The sequence below is a fragment of the Monodon monoceros genome, unplaced genomic scaffold, assembly GCF_005190385.1.
Source record: "Monodon monoceros isolate NGI ecotype Baffin Bay Population unplaced genomic scaffold, NGI_Narwhal_1 Super_Scaffold_3, whole genome shotgun sequence".
NCBI classification, from domain to species: Eukaryota; Metazoa; Chordata; class Mammalia; order Artiodactyla; family Monodontidae; genus Monodon; species Monodon monoceros.
This window is the reverse complement of record NW_021703780.1, coordinates 65,300,848-65,326,348: the sequence shown is the minus strand read 5'-3', so window position 1 is coordinate 65,326,348 and position 25,501 is coordinate 65,300,848. Positions and strand designations below refer to the sequence as shown.

General features: G+C 38.2%; 1 protein-coding gene across 1 annotated transcript in view; it reads right to left on the bottom strand.

The window, feature by feature from the left end:
• Positions 1-24,613, bottom strand: part of DOCK3 (dedicator of cytokinesis 3) — a 404,078-nt gene extending 379,465 nt beyond the window's left edge. Inside the window, exon 1 of the mRNA XM_029243318.1 lies at positions 24,601-24,613. Within this exon, the coding sequence (XP_029099151.1) occupies positions 24,601-24,613 (13 nt within the window). The remainder of the gene's footprint in view (positions 1-24,600) is intronic.
• Positions 24,614-25,501: the final 888 nt, after the last annotated feature.

Below are 25,501 nucleotides of genomic sequence, written 5' to 3'. Positions count from 1 at the left end.
GAAAGAAATTAAAGATGATACAAATAGATGGAGAGATATACCATGTTCTTGGATTGGAAGAATCAACATTGTGAAAATGACTCTACTACCCAAAGCAATCTACAGATTCAATGCAATCCCTATCAAATTACCAATGGCATTTTTCACAGAACTAGAACAAAAAATTTCACAATTTGTATGGAAACACAAAAGACCCCGAAGAGCCAAAGCCATCTTGAGAACGAAAAACGGAGCTGGAGGAATCAGGCTTCCTGGCTTCAGACTATACTACAAAGCTACAGTAATCAAGACAGTATGATACTGGCACAAAAACAGAAATATAGATCAATGGAACAGGATAGAAAGCCCAGAGATAAACCCACGCACATATGGTCACCTTATCTTTGATAAAGGAGGCAGGAATGTACAGTGGAGAAAGGACAGCCTCTTCAATAAGTGGTGCTGGGGAAACTGGACAGCTACATGTAAAAGTATGAGATTAGATCACTCCCTAACACCATACACAAAAATAAGCTCAAAATGGATTAAAGACCTAAATGTAAGGCCAGACACTATCAAACTCTTAGAGGAAAACATAGGCAGGACACTCTATGACATAAATCACAGCAAGATCCTTTTTGACCCACCTCCTAGAGAAATGGAAATAAAAACAAAAGTAAACAAATGGGACGTAATGAAACTTAAAAGCTTTTGTGCAGCAAAGGAAACCATAAAGAAGACCAAAAGACAACCCTCAGAATGGGAGAAAATATTTGCAAATGAAGCAACTGACAAAGGATTAATCTCCAAAATTTATAAGCAGCTCATGCAGCTTAATAACAAAAAAGCAAACAACCCAATCCAAAAATGGGCAGAAGACCTCAATAGACATTTCTCCAAAGAAGATATACAGACTGCCAACAAACACATGAAAGAATGCTCAACATCACTAATCATTAGAGAAATGCAAATCAAAACTACAATGAGATATCATCTCACACCAGTCAGAATGGCCATCATCAAAAAATCTACAGACAATAAATGCTGGAGAGGGTGTGGAGAAAAGGGAACACTCTTACACTGTTGGTGGGAATGTAAATTGATACAGCCACTGTGGAGAACAGTATGGAGGTTCCTTAAAAAACTACAAATAGAACTACCATATGACCCAGCAATCCCACTACTGGGCATACACCCTAAGAAAACCATAATTCAAAAAGAGTCATGTACCACAATGTTCATTGCAGCTCTATTTACAATGGCCCAGAGATGGAAACAACCTAAGTGTCCATCATTGGATGAATGGATAAAGAAGATGTGGCACATATATACAATGGAATATTACTCAGCCATAAAAAGAAACGAAATTGAGCTATTTGTAATGAGGTGGATAGACCTAGAGTCTGTCATACAGAGTGAAGTAAGTCAGAAAGAGAGAGACAAATACCGTATGCTAAGACACATATATGGAATTTAAGAAAAAAAAATGTCATGCAAAACCTAGGGGTGAAACAGGAATAAAGACACAGACTTACTAGAGAATGGACTTGAGGCTATGGGGAGGAGGAAGGGTAAACTGTGACAAAGCGAGAGAGAGGCATGGACATATATACACTACCAAACATAAGGTAGATAGCTAGTGGGAAGCAGCCGCATAGCACAGGGAGATCAGCTCGGTGCTTTGTGACCGCCTGGAGGAGTGGGATAGGGAGGGTGGGAGGGAGGGAGATGCAAGCAGGAAGAGATATGGGAACATATGTATATATATAACTGATTCATTTTGTTGTGAAGCTGAAACTAACATACCATTGTAAAGCAATTATACTCCAATAAAGATGTTAAAATGAAAAAAAAAAAAGAAATGAAGCATATGACCACGCAGAAACTTGTACACAAATATTCATGGCAGCATTATTCACAAGAGCTAAAAGATGGAAACAAGCTAAATGCCCATCAACTGATGAATGGATAAACAAAATACAGTATATCCACACAGCAGAATATTATTCAGCAATAAAAGGAATGGAATACTGATACGACAAGGATGAAGTTTGAAAACGTTAAGTGGAAGAAGCCAGTCGCAAAAAAAACCCCACATATGCTATGATTCCATTTATATGAAATGCCCAGAATAAGCAATCCATAGAGACAGAATGTAAATTAGGGTTGCCTGGGGCTGGGGAACAGGGGACTGGGCCACAAATGGGCACAGGGTTTCCTTTGGAGATGATTAAAATATGAAACTCTGTAACTATACTAAAAAACATTGAATTGTACACTCAACAGGTGAATTGTGTGATATGTGAATTACAGCTTAATAAAGCTGTTATGTTAAAAAAAAAAAAGCAAAAAAAACAAAACAAAACAAAAAAATTCAGTGAAAGGTACTGGTGGCATTTTGACTGGATTGCATCAAACCTATAAACTGGTTTGTTCTGAACAAATAATGGATTTTACTACATGTAAAACTTTTTAGATGTCCATATATAATATCTAAAAATTCTAAAAGAAAAATGGAAAAATGCCAGCAAGAATCAAAATGTTCTACATTCAGTATGGACATAGTTTTTACAATCAAAAAGAAAAATACAGACTTTTTTTTGCCCATAAGAAAACTGGGCGAAAGATACAAATAGGCCAAAAAACACATGAAAAAATATTAACCACAGTAACAAAGATTGCTAAAAAGTATCATTTTTATTTTTTTATCAGATTGTCAAAGATTAATACCCAAACAGTGCTGATAAAGATGTGCACATATATGACCAGAATACAAAGTGTAAGATTTTTTTCTTAAAAAGGTGGTAGGGGCTTCCCTGGTGGCGCAGTGGTTGAGAGTCCGCCTGCCGATGCGGGGGACGCGGGTTCGTGCCCTGGTCCGGGAAGATCCCACGTGCCACGGAGCGGCTGGGCCCGTGAGCCGTGGCCGCTGAGCCTGCGCGTCCGGAGCCTGTGCTCCGCAACGGGAGAGGCCACAACAGTGAGAGGCCCGCGTACCGCAAAAAAAAAAAAAAAAAAAAAAAAAAGGTGGTAGAAATGGGTCCATTTTAAGATTTCACATGCTTTGACACAATTCCACTTCTAGAAATCAATACTCGATAAACATCAAGTAAATAAATATATATGCAGCAAGATCTGCAGCATACTGTTCTCTATAATAGCAAAACTGAGCTATAAATTAACAACAAAAAAGCCCTAAAAATGGAAAGTAAAATGAATTAAATAAACCTAGATGTACAGCCAAGTTAGCAGTATAACCAAAAAGAGAGGAACTATTCCAAGTAATGTCAAAAGAAAGTAATTTGACCAAATATCCCTAATGGAATATATTCTAAGGATAAAAAGAACTTCAAAAAAATCTTAATCTGCTTTCACTAATCATATTGTTGATACAGTGATAGTAATGCTATTCTAAGACTGTTGTGTGAGTAATGGGGAATAAGGCAAGTAAGTAATTACTTAGGAATTTGTTTTTAAGGGAGGAAAGATGCAGATGTAAGATTTATGAAGTTAAGTAAAGACAATGTAGCAATGCACAGTTCCTGACAAGACACTAGAAACAATGACAAATCTCTAGCACTGAAATTGTGATTTCTAAATATACTCTTTCTCACTAAAAGGAACCAGGGCTCCTTGGGAAAATGCCAAGTTTAGGACAGGAAATGCTTAAGATAAGCATAGAATATCTTGTCATACTAAAAACCAAGGAAGCTGTCAAAAACTACTATGGTCAGGTCAAAAGGACTTTCAACACCAGGAGAGTCCCACTACTCACTAAAAGAATAGTATATCAGTATATTTAAATCTCTGAGTTAATAATAACAATGGTTCAAAAAAAAGCTTATGGTCACTTTTCAGAGATTGCTAAGGGAATCAACTCACTACTGTGAAAATTAGCAAAACAGGAAAAAAAAAAAACAGAACATATATCATGATTTTCCTTTACAAACTATATACCTCTGAATACCCAAGTAGTTAAGGAAAAGTTTCTCTTTATAAAAAATATCCTAGACAATAAACAAAGAAGTGATGGCAAAGGTAGAATATCACCATTTTGCAACCCCCAATAAATGTATGGGTATAGGAAATGATCATCAATAGCTCTAACATCACAAAAAGAGGAAACAAGAAACTATGTAACTACTGAACAAAGTACATAATGCCATCTATAAAGTAATCATTTATTTAAAAAAAAACCTCAAACCTTAATATGGGGACGCCTATAGAACTAACTGCCAACTTAAAGGAAATACCAGGAAAAAGGAGCATATTAAATGAATTCACAGAAACATGATTAGCAAGATTCACACCATGAGACAAAAGATTCAGTTTCTTTAACAAAACACTGCAAGGGAAAAAAAGAGATGGAGAACTTAATAAAACAGCCTTCAGCTATACAATTCCATATACAATAGCACCAAAAATAATAAGATACTTAGGAATAAATTTAACCAAAGAGGTACAAGACTAAAAACTACAAAACACTGCTGAGAGAAATTAAAGATCTAAGTAAGTAGAAAGATATCCCATGTTCATGGATTGGTAGAATTGATACTGTTAAGATGACAATTCTACCCAAGGTAATCTACAGTTTCAATGGAATCCCTACCACAATCCCCAAGAAATAGAAAAACACATCCTAAAATTCATATGGAGTTTCCAGAGGCCCCAAATACCCAAAGCAATCTTAAAAAAGAACAAAGTTGGATGACTCACACTTTCAAGTTTCAAAACTTACTTCAAAACTACAATAATCAAAATAGTGTGGTACTGGCATAAGGATATATAGATCAATGGAATATAATTAAGAGCCAGAAATGAATCCTGCCACATGTAGCCAATAGATTTTAACAAGGTTTGAAGGCCATTAAATGGGGAAAGAAAAGACTGTTCAGCAGGGACTTCCCTGGCGCTCCAGTGGTTAAGACTCCGCACTTCCAATGCAGGGGACGCGGGTTCAATCCCTGGTCAGGGTACTGAGATCCCACATGCCATGCAGTGTGGCCAAAAAATTAAAAATAAAATAAATAAAATTTTAAAAAAAAACTGTTCAGCAAGTACTGCTAGGAAAACTGAATATCCACATGCAAGATAATGAAGTTGAATCCTTACCTTACACTATATACAAAATTAATTCAAAATGGATCAAAGACCTAAATATAAGAGCTGAAATTATAAGACTGTCAGAAAAAAAAATAGGGCAAATACTCATGACATCTGATTTGGCAACAGTTTCTTGGATAAGAACAACAAAAGAAAATAGATTAATTGAATTTCAACAAAATTAAAAGCTTTTGTGCAGCAAGGGACACTATTAAGAGAGTGAAAAGATAGTCTGTAGACCAGCAGAAAATATTTACAAATCAACTCTTAAAAGCCTTTAAATATTAAAAAATATATAAAGAAAGTAATAAACAACAAAAATAAAAAACCCAATTCAAAAACAGGCAAAGGATTTTAATAGACATTTCACCAAAAAATATATACAAATGAACAACAGCACATGAAAAGAGGCTCAACATCGTTAGCCATTAGGGAAATGCAAATCAAACCCACAATGAGATACCACCTTACACCCACCAGAATTGCTATCATCAAAAAGGCAGAAAAAGGCTTCCCTGGTGGCACAGTGGTTAAGAATCCTCCTGCCAATGCAGGGGACACAGGTTCGAGCCCTGGTCCAGGAATATCCCACTAAGCCTGTGCGCCACAGCTACTGAGCAACTAAGGCTGTGCGCCACAGCTACTGAGCCTATGCTTTAGAGCCCATGAGCCACAACTACTGAGCCCACGTGCCACAACTACTGAAGCCCACACGCCTACAGCCCATGCTTCAGAACAAGGGAAGCCACCGCAATGAGAAGCCTGCGCACCGCAACGAAGAGCAGCCCCCACTCGCCGCAACTAGAAGGCCCACACGCAGCAACAAAGATCCAATGCAGCCAAAAATAAATAAAATAAATAATTTTTTTTTAAAAAAGGCAGAAAATAACAAGTTTTGGCAAAGATGTGGAGAAAGTGGAACCCTAGTGCACTGCTGGAGGACATGTAAAATGATGCAGGTGCTATGGAAAACAACATGGCAATTCCTCAAAAAATTAAAAACTACCACATGATCCAGCAATTCCACTCTGTGCATATTTCCGAAAGAATTGAAAACATTCACACAAAAACTTGTACATGAATATTCATGGCACAATTATTCATAACAGCCAAAAAGTGGAAAGAATTCAAATATCCATCAATTGGTAAAGAGATAAACAAAATGTGGTATACCCATACAATGGGATATTACCAGCCATAAAAAGGAATGAAGTACTGACATATGCTACAACATGGATGAATCTTGAAAACATTATGCCCTGTGAAAGAAGCCAGACACAGACGGCCACATATTGTATGATTCCATTTACTTGAAATGCCCAGAACAGACAAATCACTAGACAAAAAGTTGACTAGACGTTGCTGGGGTGACGGAGAGGGAATGGGGAGTGACTGCTGATGGGTACAGGGTTTCTTTTTGGAGTGATGAAAATGTTCTGGAATTAAGGTAGTGGTGATGAACGCACAACTCTATAAATACACTAAAAATAAGTGAATTGTACACTTTAAAGGGTGAGCTATATGGTATGTGAATTATCTCTCAAATAAGGATTTTTTTAAACACAAAAAAAGAAAAAAAAGTATGCAAACAATGATAAATAAACATAAAAGAAAACTAATTGCAGAAAACAAGGAAATTTTATATAACTGACTTTTACGTCAAAAAAGTAAAAATAGCACACACTTTAAGACCTAAGACCAAATATTGTCAATTATCAGAATAAAGCAGATGAAAGCAGGTGTCTCTACAGAGGAAATCCTCACAGGAGAACTTTAAAAGCATTAGGACAATTTGAGAATTACAATCAGAATGACTGTTTATATCATATGAAATAAATAAAAATCCATGAGTCTGTGATCATACTAAATGAAGAAGAAAAAAAAGAAAAATGGCAAAACAAGAAGTAGAAACAATCCTGTAAAAGAAAGTAAGTCAGTAACATTAAGGGCAGGCTAAAAAAATAAAATGTATACACAATGTAGAGAAAAAAGACAAGCTGAAATGTTTTAAGTAGTGGTTCTTAAATGAATCCAAAGATGGGCTTCCAGAAGTCCATAAATATTCTGATATGGTTGGTAAATTTTTATTTTGGCATACGTGAATCTTCCTGCAGACATGATCTGTAACATTCATTATATTCTCAAAATGGAATTTGACGCTTGCCCCCCTCACCGCCAAAAAAAGTACCACTAGATTAAAGATGACAGCTATAAAAGACAATTGATACATAATAAAATTTTACTTAAAAGGTTTAAAAAGCAAAACCAAGATTTGGTTTCTCAAGTCCATGCTCTGGGACAAAGGTAGGTTTGTTCTGACTTACTGGCCACAGAAAGGTTATGCATCTTCCCAGTAGAGATAATGGCTGAATATACAGACTCCAAAACCAGAATGCCTGAGTTTGAATCTTGGCTCTACAACTTACTGGTTGTGTGACAATGGACAAGGCAGGCACTCAGCCTTCCTGTGTCTCAGTTTCCTCATCTTTAAAAATGGGGATGATAATAGCATATACTTCATAGGATTATGGTGAAGATTACAGTTAATATACATTAAGTGCTTAGAATAGTACCTGGTACAAAGTACTATGTAAGTGTCTGAAATTATTATTCCACAAGTTACTTTTTAAAAGTATGTACATAACTTATTTATATATACATAGAAAGAAATATCAAATCATTTATAGCAGTTACCTGAGCTGGGTGAGGGAAGAAGTGGGGATACACTTGGGGAAATGAGTTAAGAGGCTTTGAGTATTACTTCCACAGTTTTTAAAAGCTGTAAGGATTTTTAAAAATTAAGTCCATCGTATTTGCCTATACCATGTATAAGCACACTGCATCTATATAAGCATTCCACAATGTCTCTAAAGTTGTACTCTTTTCAGTGTAACTCTAGTAATACAAAAATATCATAGAATCAACACTAAAGTTTACTTTCCTATATGTGAAATAAAAGAAACCACCATTGCTAAATCTTTTAATACAAACACTAGCCATCAGAACAGAATTCAGAGTTTCCTCTTTTACATGAAAACCAGCTGCTTATAAATTAAGAACTATTGGGTTATCTTTTTGCACTTCAAGAAAAGAGCACTTCAAGTCAGAAACTATCTTTTTTTTGCGGGGGGGGTGGTGGTTCGCAGGCCTGTCACTGTTGTGGCCTCTCCCGTTGCGGAGCACAGGCTCCAGACGTGCAGGCTCAGTGGCCATGGCTCACGGGCCCAGCCGCTCCACGGCATGTGGGATCTTCCCGGACCGGGGCACGAACCCATCTCCCCTGCATTGGCAGGTGGACTCTCAACCACTGCGCCACCAGGGGAGCCCCAGAAACTATCTTTTAAAAATGTGTTTCAAACACACTACAGGCAAAGAGAAATTTTTAAGGGGGTGAATATGCTTTAATGTAAGAGATAAACTAGGTACCCCAACTGAGTCCCAAACGAGTTTCAGTCATGAGGTGGGGAGGAGAGCATGTAATGTCTGGTGAGGTCAGGAGAAGAATAAAGATTTCAAAGAGGTGGTTTGCAGAATGGCAAATGGGGGATCTAAGAGTAGAGGCATGAAGGATAGATGGTAGAGGACAGCAAGGGTCTGTCTCCCATCCTGGCCAAAGAGACAGTGAATTATTAGGGCGAGGTACAGACAGAAGAGGTGAAGCTTTCTCTCCAAGAATTTGAGACCCAGGAGCGCAAGCAGTGCACACAGCAGTTATAGCACTGATTTAGGGCATAGGTGTCAAAAATCACAGTTACAAAGGCAGTTTTGAGAATTCTTAGTAATTAAAAAAATATATATGACTAGAAGGGGAAAAAATTAACACGTAGCGCTAAAGTTTAGTTTCAGAACTTGTTTCTGTCATCTACCTAATTAAAATAATTTAAAAGAAAATGCAACCCAAGGTATTAGTTCCATTTACTTTATGAGCTAATAAAATGTAAAGGTCATCTCTTCAATCAACAATCTATTTCCAACTTATAATCTCCAAATACCACAGAGAAAAATACTCTCTCATACATATCAAAGTTAATAAGTCATGGGCTTCCCTGGTGGAGCAGTGGTTGAGAGTCTGCCTGCCGATGCAGGGGAGATGGGTTCGTGCCCTGGTCCGGGAAGATCCCACATGCCACGAAGCAGCTGGGCCCATGAGCCATGGCCACTGAGCCTGCGCGTCCAGAGCCTATGCTCCGCAACAGGAGAGGCCACAACAGTGAGTGGCCCGCGTATCGAAAAAAAAAAAGTTAATAAGTCATTTATAAAGCAATAATGCCTATTACAACACAATATTTTCTATTGAAACAATTTTATATATTAACTCTAATCTGATGTAAGGAAATATTAGTACAATATATTTATTTTATTTTACTGAAGAGGCAAATAGAAGGCAGTTAAGTGATTTGTTCACAGTCCTTGTAGGTTTTCCATGTTAGGAACGGTAGTGCCTAGTTCCTCTGAAAATAAATTCTATTATTCGTTTATCTAGTTTTTCTGAATCTAAAATCACTCTTATGCTCCTCCACTTCCATTCCTGAAATTGCTTTTTCCCTTCATCAAAATGTTTCATTGGCCCCCCCCACGGCACACAGAATAAAAGGCAAATTCCTTCTTCTTACATTCAAGGCCCTTAACACTCTCAGCCAAACCTATCCTCCTGATCTTCTCCCAATGACACGAGATTTGTTCTATTCACAGTTCTCCAAAACAAGTCTCCAGTACATACCTTGCACAAGTCTCCAGTCCATACCTCACTGTTTCCTACTGCCTGGATCTCCTCTCATGCTTCCTCTTCACTGACAAAAATCCAATCCACGCATCAAGACTCAGTTTTTTCAATCTTGGAAATTATTTCCCCCAGTCTGTGAAGTCATCTGGCGCATTCTACTTTTTTTTTTTTTAAATTGGAAATTAACCATGTAGATTAAGAGAAGCCTTTTTTTTTTTAATTTATTTTTGGCTGTGTTGGGTTTTTGTTGCTGCACGCAGGCTTTCTCTTGTTACAGAAAGCGGGGGCTACTCTTTGTGGCGGTGCACGGGCTTCTCATTGCGGTGGCTTCTCTTGCTGTGGAGCACGGGCTCTAGGTACACAGGCTTCAGTAGTTGTGGCGCATGCGCTTAGTTGCTCCGCGGCATGTGGGATCTTCCCGGACCAGGGCTCGAACCCGTGTCCCCTGCATTGGCAGGCAGATTCTTAACCACTGCGCCACCAGGGAAGTCCCTGGCACATTCTACTGCTATCACATGTGTGACATTAACTGTTGCTTTGTGTGCATGTAGTGTATGTGCATCAGGCAGTCTTATCTCCTTACTGTTCTGTGTGCCCAGCATTCCTAATCCTCACTTTTTACAGAAATTTTCCCACTCTATGTGATTTCAGTGGGGCTATCAGTCAGACCCCCTCAACCACAAGTGAGCATGTAAAGTAGACTGGGCCAAATCATTCACTTCCTGAAGTCTTCCCAACAGGAACTAGCTCTTTCCTATTCCATCATGAACTGTAAAGATGTAACCCTAAAGCGACCAGGAGCTATGTTCCCCAATAATGAAAACAGTAAATTTTTTAAAGTTAATGACTGCAAAAATGAGTCCAACACATAGGCATATGCCAAAATGTAAAATGGAAACACAGATGTTCTGATGTCTTATGGCCCTGAACCCAGTCTCCTGAGGCCAGATGCATTCATGCCTTTTTTGGTTATATGAACCAATAAATTCTCCTTTCTGCTTCAGTTTGAGATGGACTTCTATTAATTATAATTGAAAGAATCCTTGTGGAGAACAGTATCGAGGTTCCTCAGAAAACTAAAAATAGAATTACTGTATGATCCAGCAATCCCACTCCTGGGCATATATCCAGACAAAACTAGAATTCAAAAAGATACAAGCACCTCCTAGGTTCACAGCAGCACTCGTACAATAGCCAAGATATGGAAACAACCTAAATGTCCATCGACAGATGAATGGATAAAAAAGGTATGGTGTATACATACAATGGAATATTACCCAGCCATAAAAAAGAATGAAATAATGCCATTTGCAGCTACATGGAGGGACATAAAGATTATCACACTAAGCAAAGTAAGTCAGAAAGAGAAAGACAAATACCATATGGTATCACTTATACGTGGAATCTAAAATATGACACAAATGAACCTATCTATGAAACAGAAACAGAATCACAGACACAGAGAACAGACTGGTGGTTGCCAAGGGAGAGGAGACTAGGGGAGGGATAGAGTGGGAGGTTGGGGCTAGCAGATGTAAGCTTTTATATACAGAATGGATAAACAACAAAGTCCTACTGTATAGCACAGAGAACTATATTCAATATCCTATGATAAACCATAATGGAAAAGATATTAAAAAAGAATGTATATATGTGTATAAATGAATCACTTTGCTGTACAGCAGTAATTAACACAACATTGCAAATCAACTATAATTCAATATTAAAAAAAAGAAAGAATACTCAAGAACAGGAGTATGCCAGTTTTCTCCATTAAATCTTCCACATAGTAGGCATCCAATAAATATTTCTAGACTGATTCCTATCTTCTGGTGGTTTTATCCAAGATTCAATCATATAGTAGAAAAAAAGCCTTTTTAGGGAATCAGGATCTGAATTCAAGACCCAAATAGCCAAACTGTGTGACTCTGAGCAAGTTACCATATGTCTCTGACCTTGGTGATCCCATCTGAAAAACAAGAACACTGTGTTACATTATGGTCCCTTCTAGATCTAAAGTTCCATAAATAACACAGACGTAGAGAATGGACTTGAGGACACAAGGAAGGGGAAGGGGAAGCTGGGACAAAGCGAGAGAGTGGCAAGGACATATATACACTAAAACAGATGGCTAGTGGAAAGAAGCCGCACAGCACAGGGAGATCAGCTCAGTGCTTTGTATCCACCTAGAGGGGCAGGATAGGGAGGGTGGGAGGGAGACGCAAGAGGGAGGGGATATGGGGATATATGTATACGTATAGCTGATTCACTTTGTTATACAGCAGAAACTAACACACCATTGTAAAGCAATTATACTCCAATAAAGATGTTAAAAAAAAGAAGAAAAAAAAAGTTCCATAAATATATAACTCTTAGTGAAAAATTCTTGTCTACTTGCATTGTTTCAACTACTATATTCATAAAATACAACTTCCCAAATCTAATTTTCACAATCATCTAGATTAAATGTCTTGAAAGTACGTAGAGGTCTACTGTTCCCCAGAGCCTAGTACACATACCAGATCTTCTATAACGTCTACTGAATCAATAAAAGAATCCAATGAAGTACCTTAACCTTCCAGTTAGACTTCTATTTTAACTTCATGTTACTACCATTTTCCATTACCTCAAAAAAACTTCCTCCTCCACTCTTGCCAAGAAACAAAGTTTAACTTTCTTTTCCAACTATAGTTTGCAACAAACTATAGTTGATACCGTCTTGCCAATCTTTGTAACATGTAATCTCAGTACCATCATTATCCTCCCTCTCCTAGTTACAACTGAAAACAATTTCAAATTCTGTATTTTCAGGGCTGAATTGTTTAACAACTTCTATCAATTTATATCTTCATTTAAATATGTTTGAAATGCTTTCACCAATCTCCAACCACTACAATTGCATGAGTTTCTTTATCCCAACGTTGGAGTTTATTTTAACCTACATGCTCTGTATGAAGTGAACAATTAGGGAATATCCAGCTAGAACAACCCTAAGTGAAAGTATATTTAAGAACCACTCTAATGTACTGACTCAAGGAGATCAGACCGACTTTTAAAAACCTACCTTGTGTGGGGTGTGTGTGTAATGTATATATATATATACATATATTTGTCTATATATATAAATGGAATATTAGTCATAAAAAAAAATGAAACAATGCCATATGCAGCAACATAAATGGACCTGGAGATTATTATACCAAGCCAAATAAGTCAGAAAGAGAAAGATAAATACCATATGATATCACTTATATGTGGAATCTAAAATACAACACAAATGAACCTATCTACAAAACAAAAAACAGACTCACAAATATAGAGAACATACTTGTGGTTGCCAACGGGGAGGGGGGTGGGGGAGGAAAGGATTGGGAGTTTGGGATTAGCAGATGCAAACTATTATATATAGGACGGATAAACAACAATGTCCTACTGTATAGCACAGGGAACTATATTCAATATTCTGTAATAAACCATAATGGAAATGAATATGAAAAAGAATATATATATATGTGTAACTGAATCACTTTGCTGTACAGCAGAAATTAACACAACATTGTAAATAAACTATACTTCAATAAAATTTTTTAAAACATCTTTAAGTTCAACTTTCAGATCAGCTTCATTTCACTACGGGAGTCTGGGGGGAACCATGAAATAAATATTTCTGGTTGGTGAGATTTGGGCTAAGTAAATTTTTTTCTTTTTATTCATTTCTACCTATTTTTTCCAACAATAACCACATGTTAACTTGTGTAATTTTAAATTACTCTTAAATTATATAAACAAGTTTTTACATATATCTTGATCTTCGGTATTAACAAATATGGTAAAAAAAAGAATGACTCGAGGGACTTCCCTGGTGCTCTAGTGATAAAGAATCCACCTAACAATGCAGAGGACACGGCTTCAATCCCTGGTCAGGGAAGTAAGATCCCACATGCCGCAGGGCAACTAAGCCCAGAAGCCACAACTGCTGAGCTTGCGCACCTCAGCTAGAGAGCCTGTGTGCCACTAACTACACAGCCCATGTGCTCTGGAACCCGCGTGCCACAACTACAGAGCTCACACACCCTGGAGCCTGCACACCACAACTAAAGAGGAGAAACCCACATGCCGCAAACTGAAGAGAAGCCCGCATGCCACAACAAAGACCCGAAGTGCTGCAACTAAGACCTGACACTGCCAAAGATAAATTAAATAAATAAATAAATAAATCTTTTTAAAAAAATGAATCGAGATTGGAAAAGATACAGAACTACCAGCAAAATGAGGCACGAATACTGAGAGAAGGTCAAGATGGTGGAGTAGAAGGACGTGCGCTCACTCCTTCTTGCAAGAGCACCAGAATCACAGCTAACTACTGAACAATCATCGACAAGAAGACACTGGAACTCACCAAAAAGGATACCCCACATCCAAAGACAAAGGAGAAGCCACAACGAGATGGTAGGAGGGACGCAATCACAATAAAATCAAATCCCATAACTGCTGGGTAAGTGAGTCACAAACTGGAGAACAATTATAACACAGAAGTCCACCCACTGGAATTAAGGTTCTGAGGCCCACGTCAGGCTTCCCAACCTGGGGGTCCGGCAACAGGAGGAGGAATTCCCAGAGAATCAGCCTTTGAAGGCTAACAGGATTTGACTTCAGGACTTCCACAGGACGGGGGGAAACAGAAACTCCACTCTTGGAGGACACACACAAAGTAGTGTGCACATCAGGACCCAGCAGGAAAGAGCAGTGACCCCACAGGAGACTGAACACCTACCTGCTAGTGTTGGAGGGTCTCCTGCAGAGGCGGAGGGTGGCTGTGGCTCACAGTGGGGACAAGGACACTAGCAGCAGAAGTTCTCGGAACTACTCCTTGGCGTAGGAGTCCTCCTGGAGTCTGCCATTAGCCCCACCAAAGAGCCCTGTAGCCTCCAGTGCTGGATCGCCTCAGGCCAAACAACCAACAAGGAGGGAACTCAGCCCCACTCACCAGCAGACAAGCAGATTAAAGTTTTACTGAGCTCTGCCCACCTGAGCAATACCCAGCTCTATCCACCACCAGTCCCTCCCATCATGAAGCTTGCACAAGCCTCTTAGATACGCTCATCCATCAGAGGGCAGACAGGAGAAGCAAGAAGAACTATAATCCAGCAGCCTGTGGAACGAAAACCACATTAACAGTAAGACAGACAAAATGAAAAGGCAGAGGACTATGTACCAGATGAGGAACAAGATAAAACCCCAGAAAAACAACAAAATGAAGTGGACATAGGCAGCCTTCCAGAAAAAGAATTCAGAATAATGATAGTGAAGATGATCCAGGACCTCGGAAAAAGAATGGAGGCAAAGATCAAGAAGATGCAAGAAATGTTTACCAAAGACCCAGAAGAATTAAAGAACAGACAGAGATGAACAAAACAATAACTGAAATGAAAAATACACTAGAAGGAATCAATAGCAGAATAACTGAGGCAGAAGAATGGATAAGTAACCTGGAAGAAAGAATGGTAGAATTCAGTGCCACGGAACAGAATAGACAAAAAACAGTGAAAAGGAATGAAGACAGCCTAAGAGACCTCTGGAACAACATTAAATGCACCAACATTTGCATTATAGGGGTCTCAGACAGAGAAGAGAGAGAGAAAGGACCCGAGAAAATATTTGAAGAGATTATAGTCGAAAACATCCCTAACATGGGAAAGGAAATAACCACCCAAGTCCAGGAAGCGCAGAGAGTCCCAGGCAGGATAAACCCAAGGAGAAACATGCCGAGACACACAGTAATCAAACTGACAAAAATTAAAGGCTAAGAAAAATGATTAAAAGCAATAAGGGAAAAATGACAAATAACATACAAGGGAACTCCCATAAAGTTAAGAGCTGATTTCTCAGCAGAAACTCTACAAGCCAGAAGGGAGTGGCACAATATATTTAAAGTGATGAAAGGGAAGAACCTACAACCAAGATTACTCTACCCGGCAAGGATCTCACTCAGATTCGATGGAGAAATCAAAAGCTTTACAGAAGAGCAAAAGTTAAGAGAATTCCGCACCACCAAACCAGCTCTACAACAAATGCTAAAGGAACTTCTCTAAGTGGGAAACACAAGAGAAGAAAAGGACCTACAAAAACAAACCCAGAACAATTAAGAAAATGGTAATAGGAACATACATATCAATAATTACCTTAAACGTGAATGGATTAAATGCTCCAATCAAAAGACACAGGCTTGCTGAATGGATACAAAAACAAGATCCATGTATATGCCGTCTACAAGAGACCCACTTCAGACCGAGGGACACATACAGACTGAAACTGAGGGGATGGAAAAAGATATTCCATGCAAATGGAAATCAAAAGAGAGCTGGAATTTCATATTTCCCCCACTGCATTTTATTTGTACAACATCATTAAACACTAAGCTCAGTTACGGAGCCATCAGCAACACCCAAGAGATCAGCTCTCTTTAGTAATAAGAATTCCACTTTCCCTCAGCAGTGAAGACATCACAAATTGAAACTCTCAGTACTATATTTCTAAGCCTGCATTTTCACTGATACATAATTTTCCTATCAATATTAAGAAACAATTTTTCTATGATATCTCAGAAACTGCATGACATCACTAATGTTATTTCTGCTTAGTTTATCAAAGGGTGTTCATTTTTATTGCTTTGGGGTTACTCCACATCATTGTTTATTTCTTTATTTTTATTTATTATTTATTTGGCTGTGTTGGGTCTCTGTTGCAGTGCGTGGGCTTCTCATTGCGGTGGCCTCTCCCGCTGCTAAGCACGGGCTCTAGGCTCGCAGGCTCCAGAGCGCAGGCCCAGCAGCTGTGGTGCACACACCCAGCCGCTCCGCGGCACGTGGGATCTTCCCGGACCAGGGCTCAAACACCTGTCCCCTGCATTGGCAGGCGGACTCCCAACCACTGTGCCACCAGGGAAGCCCCATTGTTTATTTCTTGACTTATGGTCATAAGTAATCAGGTGTTCAACAGAGTGAAGTTAAATTGAGGGTAATAAAACCATTGGATTAAACATTTGGTTTGCCAGCCTATGGTATTACAGGAATTGCCCAAATACTTCTTCAAGAACTGTATTTATAAGTAGCCATGGAATTCCTGTTATGGAGTGTTGGCAATCCTACATTTTATGGAGATCAAATGCATGGTTTTCATAGGTGGTTTGTAAGAACTGATTTCACTGCTGGTTAAGCTACATTTACTATTGGGACCCTCAGGAGAAATACCACTCATGTTGCATTCCTGCACTAAAGGCAAGTACTACAGTGTGGAGAAACATTCTGGAGAAAAGTTTACAGAAATCTGGAAATAAGAAGGAAAGGTTTACCTGTGTACTATAATTGTATCAGAAACAAAGAGAAAAAAGTTTTAACTGGAAATGTTACTCTGTACTTACTTATCATGAATATAAGTATATATTTAATCTTGCAAAAAAAAAGAATGAAAAAGAAAGCTGGAGTAGCAGTTCTAGTATCAGAGAAAACAGACTTTAAAATAAAGAATGTTACAAGAGACAAGGAAGGACACTACATAATGATCAAGGGATCAATCCAAGAAGAAGATATAACAATTATAAATATATATGCACCCAACATAGAAGCACCTCAATACATAAAGCAAATGCTAACAGCTATAAAAGAGGAAATCGACAGTAACACAGTAATAGTGGGGGGCTTTAACACCTCACTTACACCAATGGACAGATCATCCAGACAGAAAATTAATAAGGAACCACAAGCTTTAAATGATACAATAGACCAGATAGATTTAACTGGTATTTATAGGACATTCCATCCAAAAACAGCAGATTACACTTTCTTCTCAAGTGCACACAGAACATTCTCCAGGACAGATCACATCTTGGGTCACAAATCAAGCCTCAGTAAATTTAAGAAAACTGAAATCATATCAAGCATCTTTTCCGACCACAACACTATGAGATGAGAAATCAATTACAGTGGAAAAAACGTAAAAAACACTAACACATGGAGGCTAAACAATACGTTACTAAATAACAAAGAGATCACTGAGGAAATCAAAAAATACCTAGAGACAAATGACAACAAAAACATGACGATCCAAAACCTATGGGATGCAGCAAAAGCAGTTCTCAGAGAGAAGTTTATAGCAATACAATCCAACCTCAAGAAACAAGAAAAATCTCAAATAAACAATCTAACCTTACACCTAAAGGAACTAGAGAAAGAAGAACAAACAAAACCCAAAGATAGTAGAAGGAAAGAAATCATAAAGATCAAAGCAGAAATAAATGAAATAAAACAAAGAAACAATTTGTTTCAATTTGTTAACAAAACTGATAAACCTTTAGCCAGACTCATCAAGAAAAAGAGGGAGAGGACTCAAATCAATAAAATCAGAAATGAAAGAGGAGACGTTACGATGGACACCACAGAAATAAAAAGCATCATAAGAGACTACTACAAGCAACTCTATGCCAATAAAATAGACAACCTGCAAGAAATGGACAAATTCTTAGAAAGGTACAACCTTCCAAGACTGAACCAGGAAGAAATAAAAAATATGAACAGATCAATCACAAATAATGAAATTGGAACAGTGATTAAAAATCTTCCAACAAACAAAGTCCAGGACCAGATGGCTTCACAGGCAAATTCTATAAAACATTTAGAGAAGAACTAACACCTATCCTTCTCAAACTCTTCCAAAATATTGCAGAGGAACACTCCCAAACTCATTCTACAAGGCCACCATCACCCCAATACTGAAACCACACAAAGATACTACAAAAAAAAAAAATTACAGACCAATATCACTGGTGAATATAGATGCAAAAATCCTCAACAAAATACTAGCAAACGAAATCCAACAACACATTAAAAGGATCATACACCATGATCAAGTGGGATTTATCCCAGGGATGCAAGGATTCTTCGATATACGCAAATGTGATACACCATATTAAGAAACTGAAGAATAAAAACCATATGATCATCTCAATAGATGGAGAAAAAGCTTTTGACAAAATTCAACACCAATTTATTATAAAAACTCTCCAGAAAGTGGGCACAGAGGGAAACTACCTCAACATAATAAAGGCGATATACAACAAACCTAAAGCAAACATCATTCTCAATGGTGAAAAACTGAAAGCATTTCCTCTAAGATCAGGAACAAGACAAGGATGTCCACTCTCACCACTATTATTCAATATAGTTTTGGAAGTCCTAGCCACAGCAATCAGAGAAGAAAAAGAAATAAAAGAAATACAAATTGGAAAAGGAGAAATAAAACTGTCACTGTTTGCAGATGACATTATACTACATATAGATATTCCTAAAGATGCCACCAGAAAACTACTAGAGCTAATCAATGAATTTGGTAAAGTTGCAGGACACGAAATTAACGCACAGAAATCTCTTGCATGCCTATACACTAACAACGAAAGATCAGAAAGAGAAATTAAGGAAACAATCCCATTCACCACTGCAACAAAAAGAATAAAATACCTTGGACTAAACCTACCTAAGGAGGTAAAAGACCTATACTCAAGAAACTATAAGACACTGATGAAAGAAAACAAAGATGACAAACACAGATGGAGAGATATACCATGTTCCTGGATTGGAAGAATCAATATTGTGAAAATGACTATACTACCCAAAGCCATCTACAGATTCATATTACCAATGGGATTTTTTACAGAACTAGAACAAAAAATCTTAAAATTTGTATGGAGACACAAAAGACCCCGAATAGCCAAAGCAATCTTGAGGGGAAAAAATGGAGCTGAAGGAATGAGACTCCCTGACTTTGGGCTATACTACAAAGCTACAGTAATCAAGATAATATGGTACTGGCACAAAAACAGAAATACAGATCAATGGAACAGGATAGAAATCCCAGAAATAGACCCATGCACCTATGGTCAACTAATCTATGACAAAGGAGGCAACGATATACAATGGAGAAAAGACAGTCTCTTCAATAAGTGGTGCTGGGAAAACTGGACAGCCACATGTAAAAGAATGAAATTAGAACATTCCCTAACACCATACACAAAAATAAACTCAAAATGGATTAAAGACCTAAATGTAAGGCCGGATACTATAAAACTCTTAGAGGAAAACATAGGAAGAACACTCTGAAATAAATCACAGCCAGATCTTTTTTGACCCACCTCCTAGAGTAATGGAAATAAAAACAAAAATAAACAAATGGGACCTAATGAAACTTAAAAGCTTTTGCACAGCAAAGGAAACTATAAACAAGACGAAAAGACAACCCTCAGAACGGGAGAAAATATTTCCAAATGAATCAACGGACAAAGGATTAATCTCCAAAATATATAAACAGCTCATTAGCTCAATATTAAAAAAACCAACAACCCAATCCAAAAATGGGCAGAAGACCTAAAGAGACATTTCTCCAAAGAAGACATGCAGATGGCCAAGAGGCATATGAAAAGCTGCTCAACATCACTGATTATCAGAGAAATGCAAATCAGAACTACAATGAGGTATCACCTCACACTGGTTAGATTGGGCATCATCAGAAAATCTACAAACAAATGCTGGAGAGGGTGTGGAGAAAAGGGAACCCTCTTGCATTGTTGGTGGGAATGTAAATTGATACAGCCACTATGGAGAACAGTATGGAGGTTCCTTAAAAAACTAAAAATAGAACTACCATATGACCCAGCAATCCCACTGCTGGGCACATACCCTGAAAAAACCATAATTCAAAAAGACACATGCACCCCAATGTTCACTGCAGCACTATTTACAATAACCAGGTCATGGAAGCAACCTAAATGCCCATTGACAGACTAACGAATAAAGAAGATGTGGTACATATATACAATGGAATACTACTCAGCCATAAAAAGGAATGAAATCAGGTCATTTTCAGAGACGTGGACGGACCTACAGACTGTCATACAGATTGAAGTAAGTCAGAAAGAGTAAAACAAATATCATATATTAATGCACATATGTGGAATGTAGAAAAATGGTACAGATGAACCAGTTTGCAAGGGAGAAATAGAGACAGATGTAGAGAACCAACGTATGGACACCAAGGGAGGAAAGTGGGGGGCAGGGGGTGGTGGTGGGATGAAATGGGAGATTGCGATTGACATATATACACTAATATGTGTAAAACAGACAACTAATAAAACGCTGCTGTATAACAAATAAATAAATAAAGTTCAAAAAAAAATACTGAGAAGAAGAAGAGATAAAATGCCCAGATACATACTTTTACAGATACAAACAAACACACAGTCTGGGCATGAACAAGTAGTAGCTTGTGTTAAGTGAAATGAAAACTAACCTTGTTAAGAAAAAAATATGAAAAATCTACAGCAAGCATCATACTCAGTGTGAAAGACTGAAAGCTTTTCCTCTAAGATCAGGAACAAGACGAAAATGACTGCTTTTGCCTTTTCAACATAGTGCTAGAAGTTTTAGCCAGAGTAGTAATTGGGCAAGAAAAAGAAACAAAAGGCATCCAAATATGAAAGGAAGAAATAAAAATGATCTCTCTTTGCAGATGACATGATCTTATATGTAGAAAACCTTAAAGAATGCAGTCAAAAAAAAGAACAACAACAAAATGTTAGGGCTAACAGATGAACTCAGCAGTTGCACGATATAAAATTAACATGCAAAAATACATTAACAATGAACAATACAAAAACAAAATTAAGAAAACAATTCCAAGGACTTTCCTGGTGGTGCAGTAGTTAAGAATCCGCCTGCCAATGCAGGGGACACGGGTGATCCCTAATCCAGGAAGATCCCGCATGCTGCAGAGCAACTAAGCCTGTATGCCAGAACTACTGAGCCTGCGCTCTAGAGCCCGCGAGCCACAACTACTGAGCTCTCGCGCCACAACTACTGAAGCCCGCTCACTCTAGGGCCCACATGCTGCAACTACTGAAACCCACGCGCCCAGAGCCGTGCTCCACAAGAGAAGCCACCGCAACGAGAATCCCACACACTGCAACGAAGAGTAGCCCCCGCTTGCCGCAACCAGAGAAAGCCCACGTGCAGCAACAAAGACCCAACGCAGCCAAAAATAATAATAATAATAATAGTAAATAAAGACAACCTAAGTAAATGTAAAGCATCCATGATCACTGACTGGAAGAATTAATATTGTTAATATGACAATACTACCTAAAGCAATCTACAAATTCATTGCAATTCCTGTCAAAATCCCAATGGCACTTTTTGTAGAAATAGAAAAATTCTTCATAAAATTCACATGGACTCTCAAGGGACCCCAAAGAGGCAAAACAAACTTGAAAAAGAAGAACAAAGTGGGAGTACTCACACTTCCTGATTTCAAAACGTGCTACAAAGGCACAGAAAACTGTGGTACTGGCATAAAGACAGACATAGCAGCATAAAGACAGAGCCCCCAAAAATACCATCAAATATATGGCCAAATGATTTTCAAACCAAGGTGCTAAGACCATTCAATGGGAAAGACAGACTTCTCAACAAACAATGCTGAGAAAACTAGACATCCATATACAAAAGAATGAAGCTGGACCCTTACCTTATGCCATATGCAAAAATTAACTCAAAATGGATCAAAGGTCTAAATGTAAAAGCTATAAAACTCTTAGAAGGAAACATGGGGGAAAGCCTCATGATGGATTTGACCATGATTTCTTGAATATGACACCAAAAGCACAAATGACAAAAGAAAACATAAATTAGACTGTGTCAAAATTTAAAACTTCCGTACATCAAAGGACACTATAACAGAGTAAGAAGGCAAACCATGAAATGGGAGAAAACATCTCTAAACCATGTATCTGTTAAGGAATTAATATCCAGAATATATAAAGAGCTACAAACTAACAACCGCAACAAAAATCTATTTTAAAATGGGCAAAGTACTTGAATAGACATTTCTCCAAAAACAACACATAAATGGCCAATAAGCACATGAAAAGACGCTCAACATCACTAATTATTAGGAAAAATGCAAATCAAAACCACAATGAGGGACTTCCCCGGTGGCGCAGTGGTTAGGAATCCACCTGACGGTGCAGGGGACACAGGTTCAAGCCCTGGTCCAGGAAGATCCCACATGTCACAGAGCAACTAGGCCCGTGCACCACAACTACTGAGCCTGTGCTCTAGAGCCCGTGAGCCACAACTACTGAGCCCACATGCCACAGCTACTGAAGCCCATGCACCTAGAGCCCGTGCTCCGCAACAAGAGAAGCCACCGCAATGAGAAGTCCGCACACCAAAAGTAAGAGTAGCCCCCGCTCACCGCAACTAGAGAAAGTCAGCGTTCAGCAACGAAGACCCAATGCAGCCAAATAGAAATAAATAAATAAATAAATAAAAATTTTTAAAGACCGCAATGAAATACCACTTCACACCCATTTGGATGGCCATTTATAGAAACATTTTTTTAAAAGACAGAAAATCACAAGTATTAGCAAGGATGTAAAGAGACTGGAATCCTCGTGCATTGCTGATGGCAAAGTAAAATGGTGCAGGCACTACAGAAAACAGCGTGGTGGTTCCCCAAAAAACTAAACATAGAATTACCAAATGGTAAGCAATTCCACTCCTAGGTATATATCCAAAGGATTTAAAACAGGGAGTCAAACAGAAACTTGGATGCCAAATGTTCATTATAGTATTATTCACAATATCTACCAAAAGGTAGAAACAACCCAAGTGTCCATCAACAAAGAACGGGTAAACAAAATGTGGTACATAAATAAAATGGAATATTTCTCCAACGAAAATATACAGATAGCCAATAAGCACATGAAAAGATGCTCAACATCACTAATCACTAGGGAAATTCAAATCAAAACCACAGTGAGATACCACTTCACACCCATTAGGATGGCTATTATCAAAAACTAAGAAGTGTTGGACTTCCCTGGCAGTCCAGTGGTTAAGACTCCATGCTTCCAATGCAGGGGGCATGGGTTCGATCCCTGGTCAGGGAACTAAGATCCCACATGCCACGCAGTGTGGCCAAAAAATAAAATAAAATAAGAAGTGTTGGCGAGGATGTGGGACTCTCACGAGTTGTTGGTGGTAATGTAAAATTGTACAACTGGTGTGGAAAATAAGTGATTTCTCTAAAAGTTAAACATGAATTACCATTTGATCCAGCAATTCCAATGCTAGGTATATACCCAAGAGATCCGAAAATAGGGACTCTAACAGATACTTGCACACTAATATTCATAGCAGCTTAATTCATAAGAGCCAAAAGGTGGAAACTACCTAAGTGTACAACAGATGAATGTATAAATAAATGTGATATATACTCACACAATGGGATATTATTCAGACATAAAAAGGAATGAAATTTTGATGCCTGCTACAACATGCACGAACCCTGAAAATGTTATGCTAAGTAAAATAAGCTGAATACAAAAAGACAAATATTGTATGATTCCATTTACATGAGGTATCTAGAATAATCAAATTCACAGAGACAGAAAGTAGAATAGAGGTTACCTGGAGCTACAGGGAGGGGTATAGAGTTTTTGTTTGGGATGATAAAAAGAGTTCTGGAAATAAATAGTAGTGATAGTTATACAACAATTTGAATGTATTTAATGCCACTAAATTGTACACTTAATCTGGGTAAATTGTAAATATCAGGGTGAAGAATTAACCAATTAAAACAGTTCATTACTCTACATAACTAACACAGAAACCTGCTATGGTTTCTGAGAAAGCAAATCAATAAAAACAATGAGTGCTTTGTGGGACAGTCACAGTCTCATTACCTACCATCATACGCCATTGTCTTATCAGAGCTTAAATATTTCAGTATGTTTAAATGTATCAAAAGTTTTTCTTTTCAAACAGTTCCTTCCCTCCATCCATAATGGTCCAAGCACCCCTAAGTGTTTCTTCCCTTTCCCATACCAAAAAGCAAAACAAATCCCCCTCCCCCTTCCTGGCTTTCTTCATGATAACAAGATGGCTGCAGCAGTACCAGACGTCATACCTACATGCAGCCACCCAGAGGGGAAACTGCTCTGCATGGAGCAAATCTGCATTAGGCTCTATCACTCCCAGAGCACTGCCTCTGTTCCAAAGCCAGGCATTCCTACAGAGCCCAGCCCTGGCCATGAGTCAGAAAGTTCTTTTAACACATCTAAGTTTTTCAAAAAGGCACTGAATTTCACTCCAATAGAAAGGAAAGGAGCCACTTTAGTTTTTCATAAAGTTGATTACCCCAGTTTCCCTTGAACAAGTTCAGTTCAGGTCTAGCTTGAAAAGGTATGGCTAGGGAAAGAAGCAAAGAGTGGCTGGCAAACAGGAAAAGGAAATGAATGACACTGGAAGTAGCTACAGAGGACAGAAATGTACAGAGATAGAAAGAATACCAAAACAAAACAAAAATACCATTTCAAGTCACTGATAGCAAGTCGAAGAGTCTCACATATCCCCCCTCCCCGACCACCACCACCACCACCAAATTCCCAGAGAGCATCACAGCGAGATGAGAAAGGGAGCAAACAAACAAGAGAACCACTAACTGGAATTAGTGATCTTCCCAGGGATTTCAGTGAGGAAGCAAACAAGTATCACTGTATCAAAGTCATAATCACTTATTTGTATTAACGATATCAAATAGTCAGAAAGTTCAATTAAACAAATGATGCCCAAGAAGTTGAAATGGTAG